Source organism: Lacerta agilis, chromosome 10 (assembly GCF_009819535.1).
Source record: "Lacerta agilis isolate rLacAgi1 chromosome 10, rLacAgi1.pri, whole genome shotgun sequence".
Lineage (NCBI taxonomy): Eukaryota > Metazoa > Chordata > Lepidosauria > Squamata > Lacertidae > Lacerta > Lacerta agilis.
This window is the reverse complement of record NC_046321.1, coordinates 16,709,454-16,728,563: the sequence shown is the minus strand read 5'-3', so window position 1 is coordinate 16,728,563 and position 19,110 is coordinate 16,709,454. Positions and strand designations below refer to the sequence as shown.

General features: G+C 40.0%; 1 protein-coding gene across 18 annotated transcripts in view; it reads left to right on the top strand.

Moving 5' to 3' along the window:
- ERC1 (ELKS/RAB6-interacting/CAST family member 1) overlaps positions 1 to 19,110 on the top strand; it is a 160,057-nt gene that overhangs the window by 80,092 nt on the left and 60,855 nt on the right. For 7 of the 18 annotated variants that reach the window (XM_033161557.1, XM_033161556.1, XM_033161555.1 and 4 more), the window contains 2 exons: positions 2,792 to 2,923; positions 13,370 to 13,530. In XM_033161557.1, coding sequence (XP_033017448.1) covers positions 2,792 to 2,923; positions 13,370 to 13,530 — 293 coding nt within the window. Of the gene's footprint in view, positions 1 to 2,791; positions 2,995 to 3,238; positions 3,426 to 8,254; positions 8,309 to 13,369; positions 13,531 to 19,110 lie in introns of those variants that run through there. The other 11 variants (XM_033161554.1, XM_033161552.1, XM_033161551.1 and 8 more) reach the window with 3 other exon arrangements.

Below are 19,110 nucleotides of genomic sequence, written 5' to 3'. Positions count from 1 at the left end.
ATGTTGAAAGTCTATAGGATAATTATTTTGTTTGGAGAATATTTTCATTAAAATTCTGTCCCCACTCTTCTCCAGCAAGAATCCAGTCAGTTTATCCAACACAGCTACTTTTCCTTTATTCTCCTGGGAGCTAATTAGTTAAATAAAAAAGTAAGCACAGGGAGAAATAGATATACTATAAGCAACCATTGCCGGTTTTGGGGTTAGTACACAGAAGCACCAATTTCAAATAATTTTGGCTTTTGTGGTTTTGGCTGGAATTAATAATTCATTATGTAGTGCTTAAAAATATGATCCCTATTTTCTTAAACTAGCCATCTGCAATCCAGCCAAATAAACAAGCTTCCAAGCTCTTACTGCACTGTCTGTAATAGGCATGTGTTTTGTCTCTTCCTTAGTCAAATATCAAAGTTTTCATTTATACCAGGAGTTTCTGATGATGGAAACTTGACATTTGGAAAGAACAATAAGAGGATTGGAGGAATAAAACCAGCAATAATGATAATTAACTCAATTTACCTGGATTAAAAATGAAGCAATTAAAATGGATTTATAATATTGTCCATCTTTAGTTCACTTATAACAGCTTTATACATATTTGAGAGTTTGCTTCTCTAACAGGAAGATAAAAAACTGATCCCCTCTCCTTTTTTCCTTCTCATGGCTTCTAGTAGGTACGTAGACAGTAGCATTTAGAATGAGATGTCACCTAATATGAATCAGTAACTCATAATGCTTATTATAAAAATAAGGCAAACTCCAATAGCCCCCCTCTAGTTCTGAGTACAAAACAAGCTTCTGAATGTGCTTAATAATGTGCTTTTTAATTTTAATTTATATTTAATCCAAACCCATATATCAGTTGGGGCTCACAAAATGGTCGTACTGACTCCTTCTGTTCCCACATAGTCTATTGGCTGCAAGGAATAGAATCTAGCACTTTAAAATCACTAGTCTTTCATCCAGAGTTGCATCTGAATTCGATGAAAAATACGTGGGAGCTTCTGCCACTGACATTGCCACTACCATTGAATAATCATAGGTTTCAGTTTTAATAATAGGATGCAAAAAAAGTGGGACACGTTCTCAGGCTCTGTTAAGCAAGGTGCTCTTTGTTACTAAGAAAATGTATTTTAGCATCATGAGTATGCATTGTACAACTTTCTCTTTGTAAGAGGCCAATGTGGAACAGTCTTGGAATTGGAAGTTAGGGGAAATTTCATGTTCCACCCACCCACCTCCAAAAAGGTGTATCCTGGAAAATAATGTATCACCAAGTTATAACTTAGGCACAGGAATGGCTTGTGTTTGGTGATGATTTATCAATAGCTGCTTGTTTTGCTGTACACATCTGTTTTGTTTACTATCTGCATTTGCTTACCTTTTCAAATTCATTGAATATTTAAGTGATAATATATGAGTAACATTAATATTCAAAATACATTGCTATATTTCCATATTGATTACATTACAATATTAAGATAGAATTGATGGTTGCACTACTTGATCATTTTCTGGATTTTCACTAGAATTAGAATGTCCCCCAGAGTTAATACCTTTGAATAGGGAAACTTACTATATGTACTTGAATTGCAAATGCTCGCTGCTTATCTCAGATGAAAAACACAGCTATACCTCCATTATACTATGCTTCCTTCTATGCAGTTGCTCAGATCAGCTTTAACCAGACACACATTCTTCTATAGAGTAGAAGTAGAGACACCACTGAAGATTCTGAATATGACAGTCTGGATTCTGACATAACATAGACAACCTAATGAGTATTTTCCATGTCTGCTGCAATTAGAACTGCACACTATAATTTTCGAGGACTGTCTGTTGCAGACTGGGTAGGGTAATTCTAACTCTAAGCACCTGTAACAACATTAGAAGGGTTTAATCAACACTGCTTCAGAAGATATAGAAAGTAAGCACCATGTTCTTGATGCTAGAGTAGCCAATGTATGAAGATCATCTTCTTTGTTGGGACGTTCACTTGAGTAGCATCTGGACAATTTTTCCTGTGTTAGAGTTGCAGTGGCAACTCATGTTTGTGTCTGAGTTACAGTTTCAGAAGCTGACAACATTCATATATTTGTGTAATAACATTTCCTAGTCTATAGCCTAAAGATCTCTTGTTTTTGTACTAGATGTTTCAAACATTAAGTAAGCATCGGATGTAGCATTTTGGTCTATGACAACATGGTTTACATATGTAAGAGATTTCATTCTGAAGAGATTCGGTTCCAAATACTGCTTATTTGACACCCTAGCCTTCGTCTTTCCATCTCACATAGATCTTTTGCCATGTTGATTTAATCGGATGGTGCTTTGTATCACTCTCCATATAGAAAAAAAGGAGCTCTTGTCTCCAAGCAAATCACTAACTGCAAGTTGCACTCCTTCCAGTTTTCTATGCCTTGCCTGTCAGGTTGCGCGTGCCTGAGAAGAGATTCTGAACGCTTACTGCTGTACCACAACATCTGTATACTAACCTGCTATGGAGCTGCATGTGAATCTGCATCTTTTGCACATAATCTGTCAACTGCTCTAGCTGCTCTTTACACAAACGGCACTTCTAGCACTGATCTCTTGGTTTGCTATCTTTCTCCTTTGCTGTGATGTTTACCTTCTCCAGTTCTGCCTTCACTTACAACTTCTCCCTTCCTCTATGCGAAGATTTGTGCTTGTGGAATTACATCACAGGAGAGTAACTTAAGGTTGACGTAGCACTTGGCTTGCCAGATTTTTAAATCCAAGCTACTTTATCTGGTCTCCTATCATTTTCCAGGACAGTCTGCATAAGAAGGATGATCGAATTGAGGAGCTAGAAGAGGCACTGAGGGAGAGTGTGCAAATAACGGCAGAGCGTGAAATGGTGTTAGCTCAAGAAGAATCAGCCAGGATACAGTCTGAAAAACAGGTCTGCGTAATTATAGTCACTGCTGTTGCTATCTAGGCAACATTGTTAGGTATTGTAACTTGATTTGTTTAGTACAGTGGTACCTCTGGTTACGTACTTAATTCATTCCGGAGGTCCATTCTTAACCTGAAAATGTTCTTAACCTGAAGCACCACTTTAGCTAATGGGACCTCCCGCTGCCGCCACGCCACCAGAGCACGATTTCTGTTCTTATCCTGAAGCAAAGTTCTTAACCTGAAGCATTATTTCTGGGTTAGCGGAGTATGTAACCTGAAGCATATGTAACCTGAAGCATATGTAACCCAAGGTACCACTGTATTGTATCAGAGAATCCTAAAGCCCTTGGTAGACTTTTTTATTTAGTTCATTTTCAAGTAATTTCCCACCAGATATTTTAAGCCTCTTTGAAATCTGAAAATGAATCCTCTAAATAGTGCCTTCAAGTTCCACTCAGTAAAATATTCCAGTTTGAGAATAGCTATCATTAAACAGGTTTTTATATCTTGCATTTACGCCCTTTTAAAAACATATTCTGAACCTCCCCTTTCCATTGAAACAATGCTGACATCAGAAGAAGATGGAAGTCACTTTTTTCATTCTAAAGATTTTCTCAGCTAAACTTCTTTAACATTTTAGTGCTTTTTGCACATTAGCCATAGACACCTTTTGAAAGTAAATAAAAAGATTTTGGATTCAAAATTATCAAAGATGCATACAAAGCAGTGGGTGAACTGGATAAAATCTAATATGAGATTATCTTTCTTTGAAAAGTAAGTATTGAAGAAACCTCATGTGGATTGTTTCTATGTAACCGCAATTGGTAGTGGAAAATTATTCCTTAATCTCTTTGGGGAAAACATTTCATCATTAGAAATGGCAGTGCTACTTATACCTATTTTAAAAGGATATTATTTTATTAACAATCTGTGAGTTAGTTTCTTACTCAAAATAGGGTGCTCAAAGCAGCATACAACAAAAAAGAACAATAAAAGGAAACGGCAAAAAAGTGATTATATAAAATAACTGTGTAGCAGAGAAAGCATGAACAGAATCAACAACAAAACCAAGCAGCTTGAAAACCAAACAATGGGAGAAGAATCAAACAATATCAAAGGCATGAAGGAAAAGGGTGGTCCTTAACACTTGGCAAAAGGTTAATAAAGAAGGAATCTGATAAGTCTTCTGGGGGGAAGGGCGTTCCACAGTGAGTGTGCAACCAAGAAGACTCTGTCCTGCATTCCCACCAACCACAGCACAGCATAAGACAACATCCTGTGTCTGTAATATTGGACTGATCTCTGCCACCTTGTTAAATGTTGCACAAGACATACTCAAGGTTGCCCATTTCTCCACATCAGGTATCGGCAGCCATACTGACTCTTCTCAGGATGACTCATCTATTCATAGTTGACATAATTTCATGGTCTTCTGTTGTGGTGGTGATCATCACCATTTGTGCCCTTTCAGCAGCCACTGTACAGCATATAATGAGTTTCTGTACATTAGAGCAATGAGCAACAACATCCATGTGCTTCCATGTTACTTTAACAGACATATGCAGCATTCTTCTGCGGCTTCAATGGCTGTCCTTCAGGATCTTACATGATGCAGCACCCTCCTCCTCTCTGCTGTTTCCACAAACCATTTTGAACTCAAGTGTTGTCAGCTTGGAATTCTGCGTTGGCCATTGCTCTTTTTGGGGATGGCACAAACAGCACAGGAACACTGTAGCACAGAAGGACTACCACTAGCATCTCAAGCGTTTGTGCTTTGAAATAGTGACTGACAGTTTGTGGGAAGGTACCCAAGCAAAAACATAATGTAGTGGTTTATCGCAGGACACTTCAAAACAGTGTTTGCTTCCTTTTGAAAGAGTACTAGAGCAGTTACTTGGGGAAAACAATCATTTTGACACCAATAAATACATAATAATCTTATTACTGGGGGCGGGGGCTATGCTCACTTCTGCGATGACAAATTGTATCAGAGGACATATTTCCAAGGTATGATGTCCAGTGTGCTAAGGCAACTGCTTCTTTTTTAGTGGTAAGTACTCAAGTACTCTGTTTTAAAGAATAATGCATGGTATTGACGTACCAATAGAACAAATACTTGAATGTAACAGCAAGAGCAGACAGTAAATGGTTTTCTTATGTGGTTACTAGAGTGTTTCCCTTACTATTGATTCTCCAGTCCCTTCTCTCAATTGCGCCATATGTACTGGATTGCATTTCATCCACTAGACAGGCTTTGTAAATGTTTCAGAATTGTTTTTTAGCACAGCAGCTGTAACATCATCTCATGGTTGCTCTTCAAGCACACTTGCACCACCACCTCCAATGAAATTCTCACATATAACATAGGCAAGACTGTTATTAACTATAGATTTATTAGTGTACTGTACAGCAGGGTTCATGGTCACATGGTCAAGTCAAGGTTCCTTGCCTGTAGATAAAGCTAGAGATGGTAGGTACTCTCCTTCTGGCCTTTCTTGGTCCAAATTCATGTAAGGTGGGTTTTAATGAAGCCATGTCCACAAATTATTATTATAATGCATATATGCAACAACCTACATGAGGCATGTTAAAGTTTTCCCTTTGGGGCTCCTAACAATTAGTAAATTATAACATATAATGAACAATATAAACACAGATCTCTTACCTCTAGTCAGAGTAACACATTTTTCCAACCGATATGTTTGGTCTGGTGGTTGGGAAGGCTTCTTATCCTGCCAACTGTGGCAGGGGGAAATCGGCAAAAGGCTTACAAACATTCTAAGCATTCTACATATAATATAAAACAGGGGGGAGGGTTATAAATCATAATGTAAGAGTTAAAGATATCTGGGCTCTGCTGTCACCCACTTCACATTACACTTTGTTTGAGTTTGGCTGGAGAACACACATTCCTGCTGTGGGAGATGTCCTTATTTCAGAATTAAGGGTGTTGGTGTAGTTTAATATGGTGTACTACAGCATAGTATGGCCTGAAGGATAGAAAAAATGTAATTCCTTCCTTTGCAAGACGGGTATGGGGGTGGGGGGTAGGGGGGTGCTGAATGGGATGCAGAAGTGGGAGATAAGGGTTGGGATGTTAGGAGGGGGAGCTTGGGAGGAGCAGGCTGGGTGGATGGGAGTCAAGGAAATGGGGAGGGGTAAAGACAGTGCAGGAGAGGGGTGGGGTGGGGTGGGGTTAAAGGCTAATCTGCAACCAGGGTACTGTTTTCCTTTAGATTTGGTTAAAGTCACAAGTTAAGTGTTTCAGTGATATCTGGAGGGTCTAGGACCTAGGAATCTGCTTGGTGTGTTGCAGTGGTCTTCTCTGTTGTTATGTGTGAGGCATCAGCTGGGAGCCCAGGAGAAGAGGCCAAGCTCTGGCCGCAGGCCCACTTAAATGCAGTGGGCACGCCCCTGCCGACCGCGCCAGTTGGCCGGTCAGGCAGGAACCGCGCCCAGGGCTCGGCCAATAGTGCCAGGGGATGAAGCCATCCTCTGTGCATCTGGAGGGCTCGTGCTAGCTGCAACCCCCCCTCCTTTTTAAGGGCGGAAGGGGCTTTGCAGGATCTTTTACTCCTGTTTGCATCCTCCCAACCTCCATTGGAAAGTTCAGTGTGTTCTTCTGTTGCCTCTCCTTGCTGCCATTCCAGCGATCGATGCCAAGAGTGTTGAGGAGATCTGTTGCTTCCAGTATTTTATTTTATTTTTTGCTTTGAGCTGCGTTGATTCTCTCATGGAGATAAGATGGAAGGGAAAGCCCCAGACATATTTAATCATAGCTTCTTGCAGTTTAATTGTGCAAGCACATGGATGTTTTCTTTTTTTCAGTGTTTTGGAAGCCAGATCCTACATCACCATAACTGGGCTGTTTTTATAAGTTATGGAGATAAGCCTTGGGTTAGGTTTTAAAGTATTTTTAATAAGCTCCTTTATGATGGGCAGGCTATAAATATTATTATTATTATTTACTTGTGCTGGAAATTATTCTCTTAAGATACTGTTACCATTTTCTTTCTCCAGCAAGGAAGAGGGTGGTGCTATCTTGGCTGTAGCCTGCATTAGTGTCCTTGTTGAAGTGAGGCTTCTGTCTCGGGACAGGAAGAATTGAGTGAAGTCTTTTGTTTTCACCTTTTCTGGATCCTTTTGTGTTACCCTCTCCTTTCTTAAAGCTTTGAGGGGTTTTTTGTTTTTGTTTTTGTTTAGATAGCAGGGGCTTTTGCTCTAAGCTGTTTTTCTGGGCCTTGGAGCAGAGCTTAGAGTTTAAGCGGCCATCTTCTTTCCTTCGTGGCCATGGCTCCCATGTGTACATCTTTTCAAGCTGTTTTGAGGAAATTTCCTTTACAAAATAAGGATGGGTTGTAAGAAGAAAAGTTGTGGTTTAGCTCTCCTGGATAAATATTCGTGTAATCACCTGTTTTTTTCTCCTTGAAAGTTTGTTGTGGAGCATTAGGTGGGTGGGGAATTGGGCCTGTTGCCAGGAAGGAGAAGGGGCAGGTCTGGTAAGCACCAGCAAGAATCTCCTATCCTTGTGAGCAATTTCGGATTCTAAGTGCTGTTGTCTCGTATCTCTGTAGCCAGAAAATCATATGGAGCAGAATAACAAAATGAACTAGGAATAGATATAGCAACAAGCAGTGACTAATGCAAGCAAGGACTCTCAAGCCCCCTTCTTCAAGTAATGGTTTCAGTTAGTAGTTTGGGTGGCATGGGTCTGGACTGCAAACAAATCACAGTTAAGCTAAATCAATATTTATTGTAGAGATGTGGAACCTGCAGTACTCCTGGATGACGATGTACTACAACTCCCATTATTGCTAATAGTTGGCCATGCTGCTTAAGCCTGGGAGGTGAGGAGAGTTGGGAATCCGGCAACATCTGGAGGATCATAGGTTCCCTGTGTTTAGCCTTGTGAGTTAATGCAGCCACTAGCACTGCTCAGTAATAGCTGTATCATGTTCTTTGTGTTGTAATTGCATCAAAAGTTTGCAAGTGGGGGGTTTGTTTGCTTGCTTGCTTTTAAGAATGCACTATTCCCATATTTTCACTGTAAGGGTTCTAATTTTTCCATGTGTTTAAAAGTTGTGTGAGAAACAGAAAATTGTGTAAGAAGCAAAAAGTGACAATTGTGATGATGTGCACCTCTGTTTTTGTTTAGAGTCTGACAAATCCTTTAATGTACTGTATTAAAAGTGTTACCAGTCCTAGATTTGAATTGCTCTGTGCATGTTGGTACTACTTAAACTCTTAAATTGCTCTTTCTGATTTTAATTGCATGCTTTCCCTTCTTTTTTGATTTACTGTTTTCCACCATTCTGCTTCTTGTTGCCTGTTGAAGCTATCAGATGAAAGAATGCACGAGACCAATCATTTAGACTGTAAATTGCTAAAGGTACGAAGAAGTCTCATTTCTGTTTACATTCCCCACTGTTCTGTCCAAATTTAATCTTTCTACAAGCTAGCCCTGTGTAACCCTATGGTCTTGCTATCTTGACATCCCAGGTACAGGTACAGTTTTCCAGGGCTGAACACCGGAGCCTGTATAGCCTTAAAAAGTTTACAGCTGTGATGTTAACTCTTGATTTTATCCATTATCAACTAAGTTTTTGCCAAGTTAGGGCAGATCAGTTTCCAATGCAAATGAAGATTTTGTGTGGTGTAGATGTTGGAATAGGGCTTGGGAGACCAGGGTTAAAATCAGCCATGAAACTCATTGGGTAACCTTGGGCCAGTTACCTCTCAGCCTGACCTACCTCACAGGGTCATTTACCTTTTTACCTTTTGTGAGGATAAATGTATGCCATCTTTAGCTCCTTGGAGGAAAGTTAGGATATAAATGTGATAAATAAAATGAATAAACAAAAAGCCAAGCAATTTAGAAAAGTGAGCATGGGATAGTGGTGGCAGCTCTTGCTCCATTGTCCTTTCACAGGAACATAGGTCAGTGCCTTCTACCAACCAGGTCTTAATATGCATCCATCTAAACCGATATTGGCTACCTGCTACCTGCCCCTTTTAACTGGGAATGCCAAGGAATGAACCTGGGGTGTTCTGCTGTGTTCTGCCAAAGAGTAATGTCCCCTTCCCTAAAAGCATGAAGCAAGGCAGTTCCTAAAGCCTCTCCTGCATCCAGTGACTCTTCTGAATGCTAGTGGGAGAAATGGGGAGACCCCTCCCATTGAAGAATTCTGAATAAACAGAAGGGGCTTACCTTCTCTTCTTTGGAAGCTGTTTAAGCTGAGTTACTTCCTTATTGGAAATTGGCAAAATGAGCCAAAGCATACTAGAAAACGGGGTTCAATACCTGGAATCAGCTTGGTTTTTAAAGCAGGGATTCAGTTTTGGAATACTGTGGCTTGACACATTTCTGTTTTTCCAGTGCATTTTTACCAAGCATTTCTGAAGTTTGTACCCAGGAGCTAATGCATGTTAATAGTGAGAAACATTCTGAAGCTTTCCAGTGGGCTTTCAGTTTGCCAGTTAAACTCGCCCACAAGTCAGGCAATCTACTTCATGTTGAGCTGCCATCTTCACACAGAGAAGTGATTATAACTTAAGTAAACATTTCACTGTTAAGAGTAAAATAAGCTGCTGCTTTAGCCACAGGGCAGCTTCATCAAACTAGTGGTCCAGATGCTGGAAGGGATTGAAAACAGTTCTCCTACTGGTTACAATGTTTGGTGCCAATATGTAGGCCCTTGCAAAAGCCAGACATACAGTTGTTTAGTTCCTCGTTTTCCCATGGCCTGGTTCAAATATCTCGTGGATTAGAAGACCACAGAACAACTCCTTTTCCTTCTCAGGAACACTTCTCCCATGCCAGCAAGGCTCTGTTTGTTATTTGCATGGCTTCCTTCATTTTTCTAGCACTCTTAACAAGCTACAGCTGCTAGTTCTCCTCTTCAGGTCTGGCAACTTAGGCAGAGTTGAAGAATGGTTTCCTCTTTTTATTCAGAAAAGGAATTTAGCTCCTTTATGGTTCACATAGGAGCAAGGGCATTCATATTGTCATATTATCCCACTCTGAAGTTTGCATTGATAGCATACTTCTCTGAGCATGAGAAAGTCTGTTTTAAAAAATGACCTATTTCTCCTTAAAGAAAAAAAGATCTAATTGTAAAGGAAATTGCCTTATTTGCCCTGTTTAGATATTCTTTATTAGATATTCTGTATTTTATTCCATGTGTAGGCAGACATAATTTCTGTACCAACCAAATAATCACTTTGATCTTTCCATCCTGTGTCAATGAAATGTGAATTTCTCAGTGAATATTTCCTTCCTTATGAAGGACCTTCTGTTTGCCAAGTGATGGCCCATTAAACCTTAGGTCTCCCTAAATCACTTGTTGGTTCCTTGTACATTACTTCCAGCAAAGTGAATGTTCTGTGATGGGCCCTGGACCATGGACCACATATATTTTGATGGCAAAAGACCAAGCTGGTCATATTGTATTTCATGTATGTTAGAAAGGTGAAACCTGAGGTAAAAGCTCTCATATCATGTATGTCTTGGTGATACATTCTGTATTACTGAAGTAAGGCACTTCTTTACTAAGGCCCTTGACCAGGAAGTATGCTTGTTTTAACATTTCCTTTCTATACCTTTTGTGCATTTTACTTTATTGCTTTCTGCATGTCACTATTTTGCTGCTGAATTCTAGTCCTCCTCTCTCTGTATCGTTTCCTATTTTTCTCTATGTGAATACTCCCAATGCCCTGTACTCTGGGGGAAATACAGAAAGTATTTCAGCTTCTGATTGGCTCTAGACTGCCATGCAGTGACCCATAAAATCAAAATTCTTTGGTCTTACAAATCTTTGCCTTTTTTTCAACCATTGCTGATGCTTGAGCTACTGTTATTTCTCTTACACAATCCAGTCAAGGAAGTGGGAGATAATATAGTGGGATTAGGCCACTTGCCTATACTTTAATATTGGTAATAGAGCATTAATTAGCTAGAAATATATGTGCTTATGGAGGGTGTTTTTCTTTTCTGATTAAAACTGCTTGTCTGGGGTGTGTGTGTGTGTGTGTGTGTGTGTGTACACACGTACACACGCACGCACACACATTGCAGTTGACAATCCAGTGTATTTGCATTTCGAATTTATATGCTCAAAACACCTTAACCAAATTGCCTCCCCCTTCTTTCATTTGAATGTCACTTTAATTGTATTGTTCAAATGTCTAATAAGAAACTTATTTCCCCCCCAATAATTTTTATTAATTTTTTTCCAAATATCTTAAACACAATATAGCTTAACAATATTATTCTCCTTTAAATCTATATCTTATCTGAATTAACTTCCCTCTACCCCTCTTCTGGCTTCTCTACATTGCTCTTACTTAAGCGTGTTTACTATATATACATTCTATAAATGCTTATAATTCCTTAATAATTTTTTGTATTATACTTTAAACATACATTCCTTATTATATTACAGCATTACATCTTAAGGTCTAACAAATTGTTTACAATAAATAAGAAACTTAAATATACCTTTTAAAATTGACTGACGTTCTGCTCTGAATTACTCCTAATATTCTAGCCCAAGGCAGCCCACCTTTTCATACCAAGTGGGTCGCAAGAGTCCTTCAACACAGAGCCCACAGGTCACACACTGCCTTGCCACATGCAGGGTGGGGAGCGCAAGGCCATACTTTGATACAGACACACACACAGCCCTCTTGCTGCTTTCCCAAAGCCGGGAAGCAAGGCACTGAGCTTTTGAAAGGAGGCACTAGAGCTCTCTCCCCTCCTTCCCAAAGCTGGGAAAACTCTAACTAGGCTTCGGAGAGGAGGCAGGAAGACTCTAGAACTCTGTCAGAGCCCTCATGCCTCCTTCTCAAAGTCCTGCACCTTGCTTACCCAAGGCAGCACAATGGCAGCAAGGAAGTGGGGCATCGAATGTTGCCAAGGACTGCCAAAAAAGGCCTAAAGGGTGTTGGACGATCCTGCTCTAGCCTGTCCCTGCTATTGCCCCAAGCTACCAGGTTACTATATGATCCTACAAGCGTTGACTGAAAGGAGCTGGAGAGTCCTGGGATAACACAGGCATCGGTTTCTTTGTCTTGGCTCACACATCACATTAGTTAAAAACTATAGTTAAATGTGAATACGAAAGGTACTAGTTCACACTACTGGAAATTCTTGCTCCTCTCTTCCTCTGCCCTTGCTGCTGCAACACTGCCAGGAAATAAACCAGAATCTGGCAAGTAGTAATGTCCAAACCTAGTCTTAAGGTTTGTTTCTATTCAAACCAACTGTCAGCTGTTACCAAGGTTTGTTCTTGGCTTACTTGTTCTTCAGTACTGATGTGGAAACTGGGTGTTCTGTATCTTAGGACAGAAGCAGTTGAAAAAAAACGTGTTGGCTGTAATATTTGACAGCATCTAAAACATCCCAGCACTTCCTTAGAAATACTGGATCTTCAAGTGAAACTATAATTCTTTTTCCTTTTTCCTTCTTTGTATCTCTGTAAAGGTTTATTAACTTGTGATTTTAAGGAAACCATCTGGATGTGCTGGGCACTTCACATAATGTACTTCTTTGCTGTGCTATGCAACTTGGGCAATTAAAGTACATATTTAATCCCCAGCTCCAGTTTGTACTTTCTGTCTCCAAACGAGATTCAGCTTTGTGTTCTACTTGGAAAGAATTCTCAGTAATTTATGGACACCTCCCTCTACCTCCTCCCCAAAAAAAGCTGTTCTGTTTTTTCTTTTAAGAATTTTTTCCTCAACTTGCAGAATGTCATTTGGGGGGGGGGACAAAGAGATTAAGGCAACACATCATGTAAAGGAGTATATCAATATCTTCTGTACATATAATTAAATAATGATATTAATATTGGGCTTTGGGGGGAAGTTTGTTTTCGTGCTGCCCCAAACTAATGCTGCTTTTAGTACAGGCAAGCAGGGTGTTAGTAACAGAGCTCTAGCTTTGAAGGCAGAAACTGGTTTACCAAATGGTACCTAATAACTTCGGCTATTCATGTGACTTAGACAAATCATGAGGGAAAAGGTTCTGTTCAAGTTCTTGTAATACATACTGAAAAGTTACTTGATGCATGTTGTCTTGTGATGTTTATTGCAATATTGTGATAATGTTGAAATTATGAATTACTGGTCTGTAGTTATATTTTTTGTGACGTAACGTGTAAATTCTAATATAAGCATAAAGACAGAACACAAAGACTCACTACCAGTGGGGATTAAGTTATAAGATGTGCTTGTCTCTACTTTGTAATAACAACATTAATTTTACATTAAAACATGGAGTAGAACTCAAATTCAGGGAAATATTAAATGCAAGGCTAAATGGATCACTTGAGAGATTCCCTCTCCCCCTACCCCCAACCCATTATTCAGCAGCTCTGGTGCATTGCAAATATATATATATTTTTAATTGCATACATTCTGCTTCCTCTTTTATCATTCACAAATGCCTTAGGTGGAAGAATTGATGATGGCTATGGAGAAAGTAAAACAAGAGCTGGAATCTATGAAAGCAAAGCTGTCCTCTACCCAACAATCTCTGGCTGAGAAGGAAACCCACTTGACCAACTTGCGGGCTGAGAGGAGGAAACATTTGGAGGAGGTGCTGGAGATGAAGTATGTTGTAATATTTCTTTCAGGTTTTTACTCTGTCTTCCAGGTCTTATATTAATTTCTGTTTGAAAGTGTTACTTTATCACAGGAGTCGTTGCTTCTTTTCTCCACTTTAAAAGACTGGATGGTGTAGTCTAAATGTGAAATATTTAGGAATACAGGAGAATCTTACAGAAACCTGGCTTCCTCCTCCCACCCCAGCCACCACCGTCACATAACACCTCATGCATTCAAGTGCATTCCTATAAATGGATTCTACTATTTGTATTGGCACTCAGGCACATGTGCACCCCCACCCACCCCCAGATTACAGTGGAAGATACTTGAATTAAATTATCAAATTGACATGGAGACAAGGTAAATGCATTTAAGGCACAAACTCTAATTAGGAGGAGTGATGGGTTTTTGTGAATGGGGACGAACACCATATTGCAGCTAAGGAAGGAGAGAATGTAAGGTTCTATTGGATTTTCCATTTTAAATTTGCTCGTTAATTCCTAAATACTTATAAGCAAGTTTCACTGATTTACTTGGAAGTGAGTACTTAGCAGTCTTCAGAGAGGCAGTTATCTATTCAGAGCTGTGTTGGCAAGTGCTGCCAGCAGATCATTAGAGGCACTTTTAGTTGTTTAGCCATCCCTGAAGAGAAGGAACATTTTTATTGGCAGAGTTAACAGTGATTTTGGTTTTGCGAGCCATTATTTATATTCAGCTTTCCTGTTAACATCATTGCCTTTTATTTTATTTTGGGGGTGGTGGGAGAGGGAGAGAAATTAAGATAGAAAAGAACAGTTTGTGCACAATGGAAAAATGGTTTTGGGGGTCTTAGAGATGGAGCATGCATTACTTTATGTTACGAATATTATATTCAGCAACCTGATACCTGGCACTAGGACACTAAGAGTCTGCTTTTCTTTAAAAGTTTTTTTTAATAAAAAAATACTGTTGCACTATAAATTTGCCTGGTTTGTGAGGGGGAAGGGGAGAGTAACTCCTAATGCAGCAATCCAAAGCAACTTGAGATATGTCTTATAATCAGTCCTCTAGCAATGTATTTGTCTGCCAAACTGCTCTGCCAAACCTTCTCATTAAAATGTATACATATATGCATGCTGTGTTGTATATCCTGGAATGTTTTTGAACTTGGAGCTTGGGAGCATTCACTAAAACCATGTCTCTTCATTGAAAACCTGTTGTTAACTATTTAGTTACTGTTGGGAAATATGCTGAAACTAAAAACTTTTGTCTCAACACTTCCTAAAGCCTAAGCCAAAAACATCTCAGAAACATTTAAATATTTCAGTCTGGGCTGGTACTCATTGTGGGTGCAACTGAATGTGGTTGTGTTGGTGAGAAATTATAAATGTGTGTTTTTCTGTTTCTTGGCCCTTTGCACTAGAATGCATTAAAAATGTTATGTATTAGAATGAGCAAAAGCTATGGATGAGTTAGTTTCCTAACCTATACCAGTGAGGATGACACATTAAATACACTTACTGGGTTTCAACTTGGTTCTTGTGTAGTGTGGAAGTTTAGAGTAATCAGAGGTGCAGTTTGCTGGGGTGTTGTAGTCCATAACGAAACACTTCTCTGACTTTGGGGTAGAAGGGTTGGCGTGGGTGTCAAGAACTGGCAGGATGCTGACAAGTGTGCACCAGGGGAAGGGGAGCTGGAGTCCAACTTGGGAGATGGGGGCAGTGGTTTGTAGGGACCTGTACCAGCCAGGAGGCAATAGTCAGAGGAAGGGTCAGCCTCAGAGCTGAAGGGTGGAACACAGGATGGGTAGAGAGAAGAGGACAAAGAGACAAGTCAGGCAAATGAAGGGTCAGGTGCTCTTCCATCCTTTCCTGCACCACTGTCTCCCAGAACCAGAAGGTAATTGAAAAGTGATGAGCATAGGAAGTTTCCACGCAGGCACAGTCTCTGGCTGCATGCACATAGCCCGTCAAGGAAAGGTATATAAATTGGTGGTGGGGGAGTGTTCTCCTGTTGCTGCAACCACTCCATAGAGCCTGGACCTGGGAATAACTGCCTAGCCATTAGATTGGTGTGTGTAGATAACCAGAGCTGGAGAAGCGATTCTAAGTGTTATCTTTGACAATAAATAGTTAACTATCTGCCATGGGCATTCCTTTGGCTGGGAAGCCCCCTTGACAGTGGGTGGGAAGAATATATGTTTGGCTTCTTTTAATAAACCTTGAGCAAAGAGCTAAAAATGCTGTATGGGCAGGGAATAAATGGATCAATTTTGTTTCAAACTAAAATTGGTAGTGGGTCTAGAATAACGGGTGAGGCTCTAATTGTTATTGATGCATTTAGTTGCACCCACCCTTCTATCTGGGGCCAGTGCTTAACTTGTAATTACTTTTAGTTTACCGCTTCTGCTAACACTGTACATAAGACCTCCTGGGTTAGTTTCTACCTGTCTCTTCATTGTTATGGCTGGTTTCTTCATATGTTCCTTGTAAATTATTGTTCCCCTCTATGCAAAGGGTGCAGTTTCTGCATTTTCTTTCAGACTGAGGTCAAGAAATTGCATAGTTTTTCTTGCTTGGTAGGGGAGACGAGCGGTCCCTTCTCCTGGCAAAGCTACAGATTCTTGTCCCTGCCTAATTGCTCCAGTGGGAAGCACCATCCAGTGGGATTGCTGACCAGCAATCAAGAGAGTAAAGAAACTAAGCATGGTGAATGGGTGGCTACTCATTAAGCCTCCCCCACTGTACCACAAGTATGATTTTTCATTGGTTGGAAAGGTGCTGCCCCTTAAATTTACATCAACTTGTGTAGGTCATTTTTTTGTATGTTGATTTGAAGAGATTCTGAATTACACTGTAGGAATGGGAAGTACTGCATACCTTTTGAAATAGATTTGAGTAGCCACAAGTGCACACTGTACTCCAGTAACCACAACCACATTTAATTACATCAAAGCTTTTCTTGTTCATGCAAGTTAACCTGTGAAAGTCAGAAAATATATTGTCCACTTGCTCTCTGCACTTTAGCCTGCATTTCAAACCACTTCTTTTCTTGGAGTTACTTCTGTTCTCTTTGTTTTTATATTTCAAGCCTCTAGCTGCTGGATAGCTCAGTCAGTAGAACATGTGGCTCTGAATCTCATGGTTGTGTATTTGAACCCCTTGTTGGACAAATGATTCCTGCATTGCAGGGGTTGGGCTAGATGACCATGGCAGTCATTTCCAACTCTATGATTCTAAGCATTTTTTTGCTGTCTAGAAATAATTTTAATACTTCGCAAATGAAGACTTGATCAATAAGGTGTAAGTCTTAACAAATGGTTGGTTTGCACAGTTGCCAGTCTCTGTATCTTTATACTTTGCATATTCAGATACTAAGAGGATTACCATTTTAAAACACAGAAACTTGCACTTCTGATACATTATATCTTAGTTTTAAAGAACTATGAAATACTGTATTGAAAACCCCAACTTTGTTCACACATTGCTTAATTTGAGAAGTGAATGCTGATATGTGGTTTTCCCAGTTTAACACTTGCCTTTGGAAGCTACTTGCTGTTGCATTTCTCCTACAAAAAAATTAATCATTAGAGTTCCATGCTGTTGAGATTGGGACATCATGAAATGATAGGTGTTTGTAATTTTTAAAAAAATTGTATGCAACAGTGGCCCTGTTTACACATAACACTATGCCAAACTATGGCTTAGTGTGAATGTGTGGGCTTCTGAGAAGGAGACTGAGACTTCTTTGTTCGTCCCTGGTTCTTTTAGTTTTGTGCGACATGGCAGCTAAGCCATGGGTTGACTTGGTATGTTGTCTGAATGTGGGCTTGTGGTTACACACTCTGCTCCTTAACTGTGAGCTGTATCCCAGGTTTGTTCTTGGCTACGGCTTGTGGTTAAGGAGCAGAGAGCTTTGCCACAAGCTCAGGTTTGGATGACATGCCAAGCCAAACCTTGGCTCAGCTGCCTTGCCATGCTGAGTTAACCAAGAAGAGCAGGGCAGCTGCAAGCTCTTCTACAGGGGGCAGCATGATTGTGAGGTCCTGGTAAAAACATATTTTGGCTTGCCTTGTTGTACAAATCAGGCCAGTGACAATTTAACCAGCTATTATTATAGTTTAGGGCAGCTGCACTGTGAATATGAAACTATATAGTGTTAATGGTAAATATGGAGATGTGGTTTTTAAATAAAGTGCCTGTAAATAAGACCTCCTTTCATCAACCTGGACAGATTTCTCTCCAACACATTTTTCTTTAGCTATTAGTAATGTGTACATATTTAATCCAGATCATTTGTTTTTGTACTCCACCTAGTCCCAAAAAAAGAAAAAAGAAAAATTCTGTTCCAAGCAGCTCTCAAATACTAAACTCTTGAGTACTGTGGCTCACAGTTACGTTATACTACACTTCATGATAAAAAAATCTCTGTATCTCATTATGTTTTGAACTCCATGGTCCCTGAGAATAGTCCTATAGAGAGAATGCACTATACTATCTAAATGAGCCATGACAGGCTTGGGAGCAAGACCAACGGCTGAAAAAGTGCACCAGGTGGTGTTAAAGGGGTTTGTTCCACTCAGTAATTGCTCAGGCTGTTAATGTTGTAGGGAGGAGTGGGGAAAGGAGGTTCTTTCTGCCAATCACTTCCTGGGGATTTAACTACACTATATTCTTGTTTCCATACTATTTCAGGGGAGTCTCTCTCTCTCTCTCTCTCTCTCTCTCTCTCTCTCTCTCTCTCTCCTTTCCCTCCCAGTCCCATTTCTTCATCTATTTTTCTACAAGGGTGTACATGAACAGTGGGGCAGTGCTGTTAAAACTGGGTTCTCACTTTAGAGCGATGCTGGAAAAAGCTGGCACATCAATTCCAGTCGCAGGTTGTTGAGAATAAAACCCCTCTTATAATGTTTTAATCTAGTTAAAAACTATAAATATTTAAAGTGGGATGGAGGACCCTAGTCAGGAAACATTTTAACCAGAACAGATGTCTGCATTCCAGTCAGGTTTACACAACTTCAGGGTCATTTTTCCTCTCATATTATTAGATTATAAAATGCTTACAGAAATCTACTTGAAAAATCCCATCTGCTTGGAAGCATTTATTTTTGCATTAGAGTGCTGGGATACTACGTTTGGTACTGTTGCTGGAGGTCTGAAGAGCTCACTCTGGGTGGGCACATGTTATTCTCTTTATGCCAACCTTCGTATGTAAAGGAGCTTTTGGGGGAAAGTGATTCGTTTGGGAGGCTGAAATTGTATTTGCATATGCATTTTTAAACCTCAGCAATTCCAGCACCTTTTGCTTTACCTATTTCAGCTCAATCCTGAATAGTTACCTTCTCTAGCAGCTGGGTCATACCTCTTCTTCCCTTTGTTTCCCCCCTAGATGTGGAACATTTTGCCTTTTAGCTGACAGAGGGAGGATGAGGATTGGGAAAAGGCAGCTCCAGTTAGGGGTGCCTTTTACCATCTTTGTCTGGTATATCAGCTATGGCTGTATCTGAATCAGTTTATCTTGACCACAGTTGTCCATTCATTGGTAACCTCAAGACTGGATTACTGCAGTGCGCTCTGTGGGACTGCTCTTAGCCTAGTCCAGAAGTTA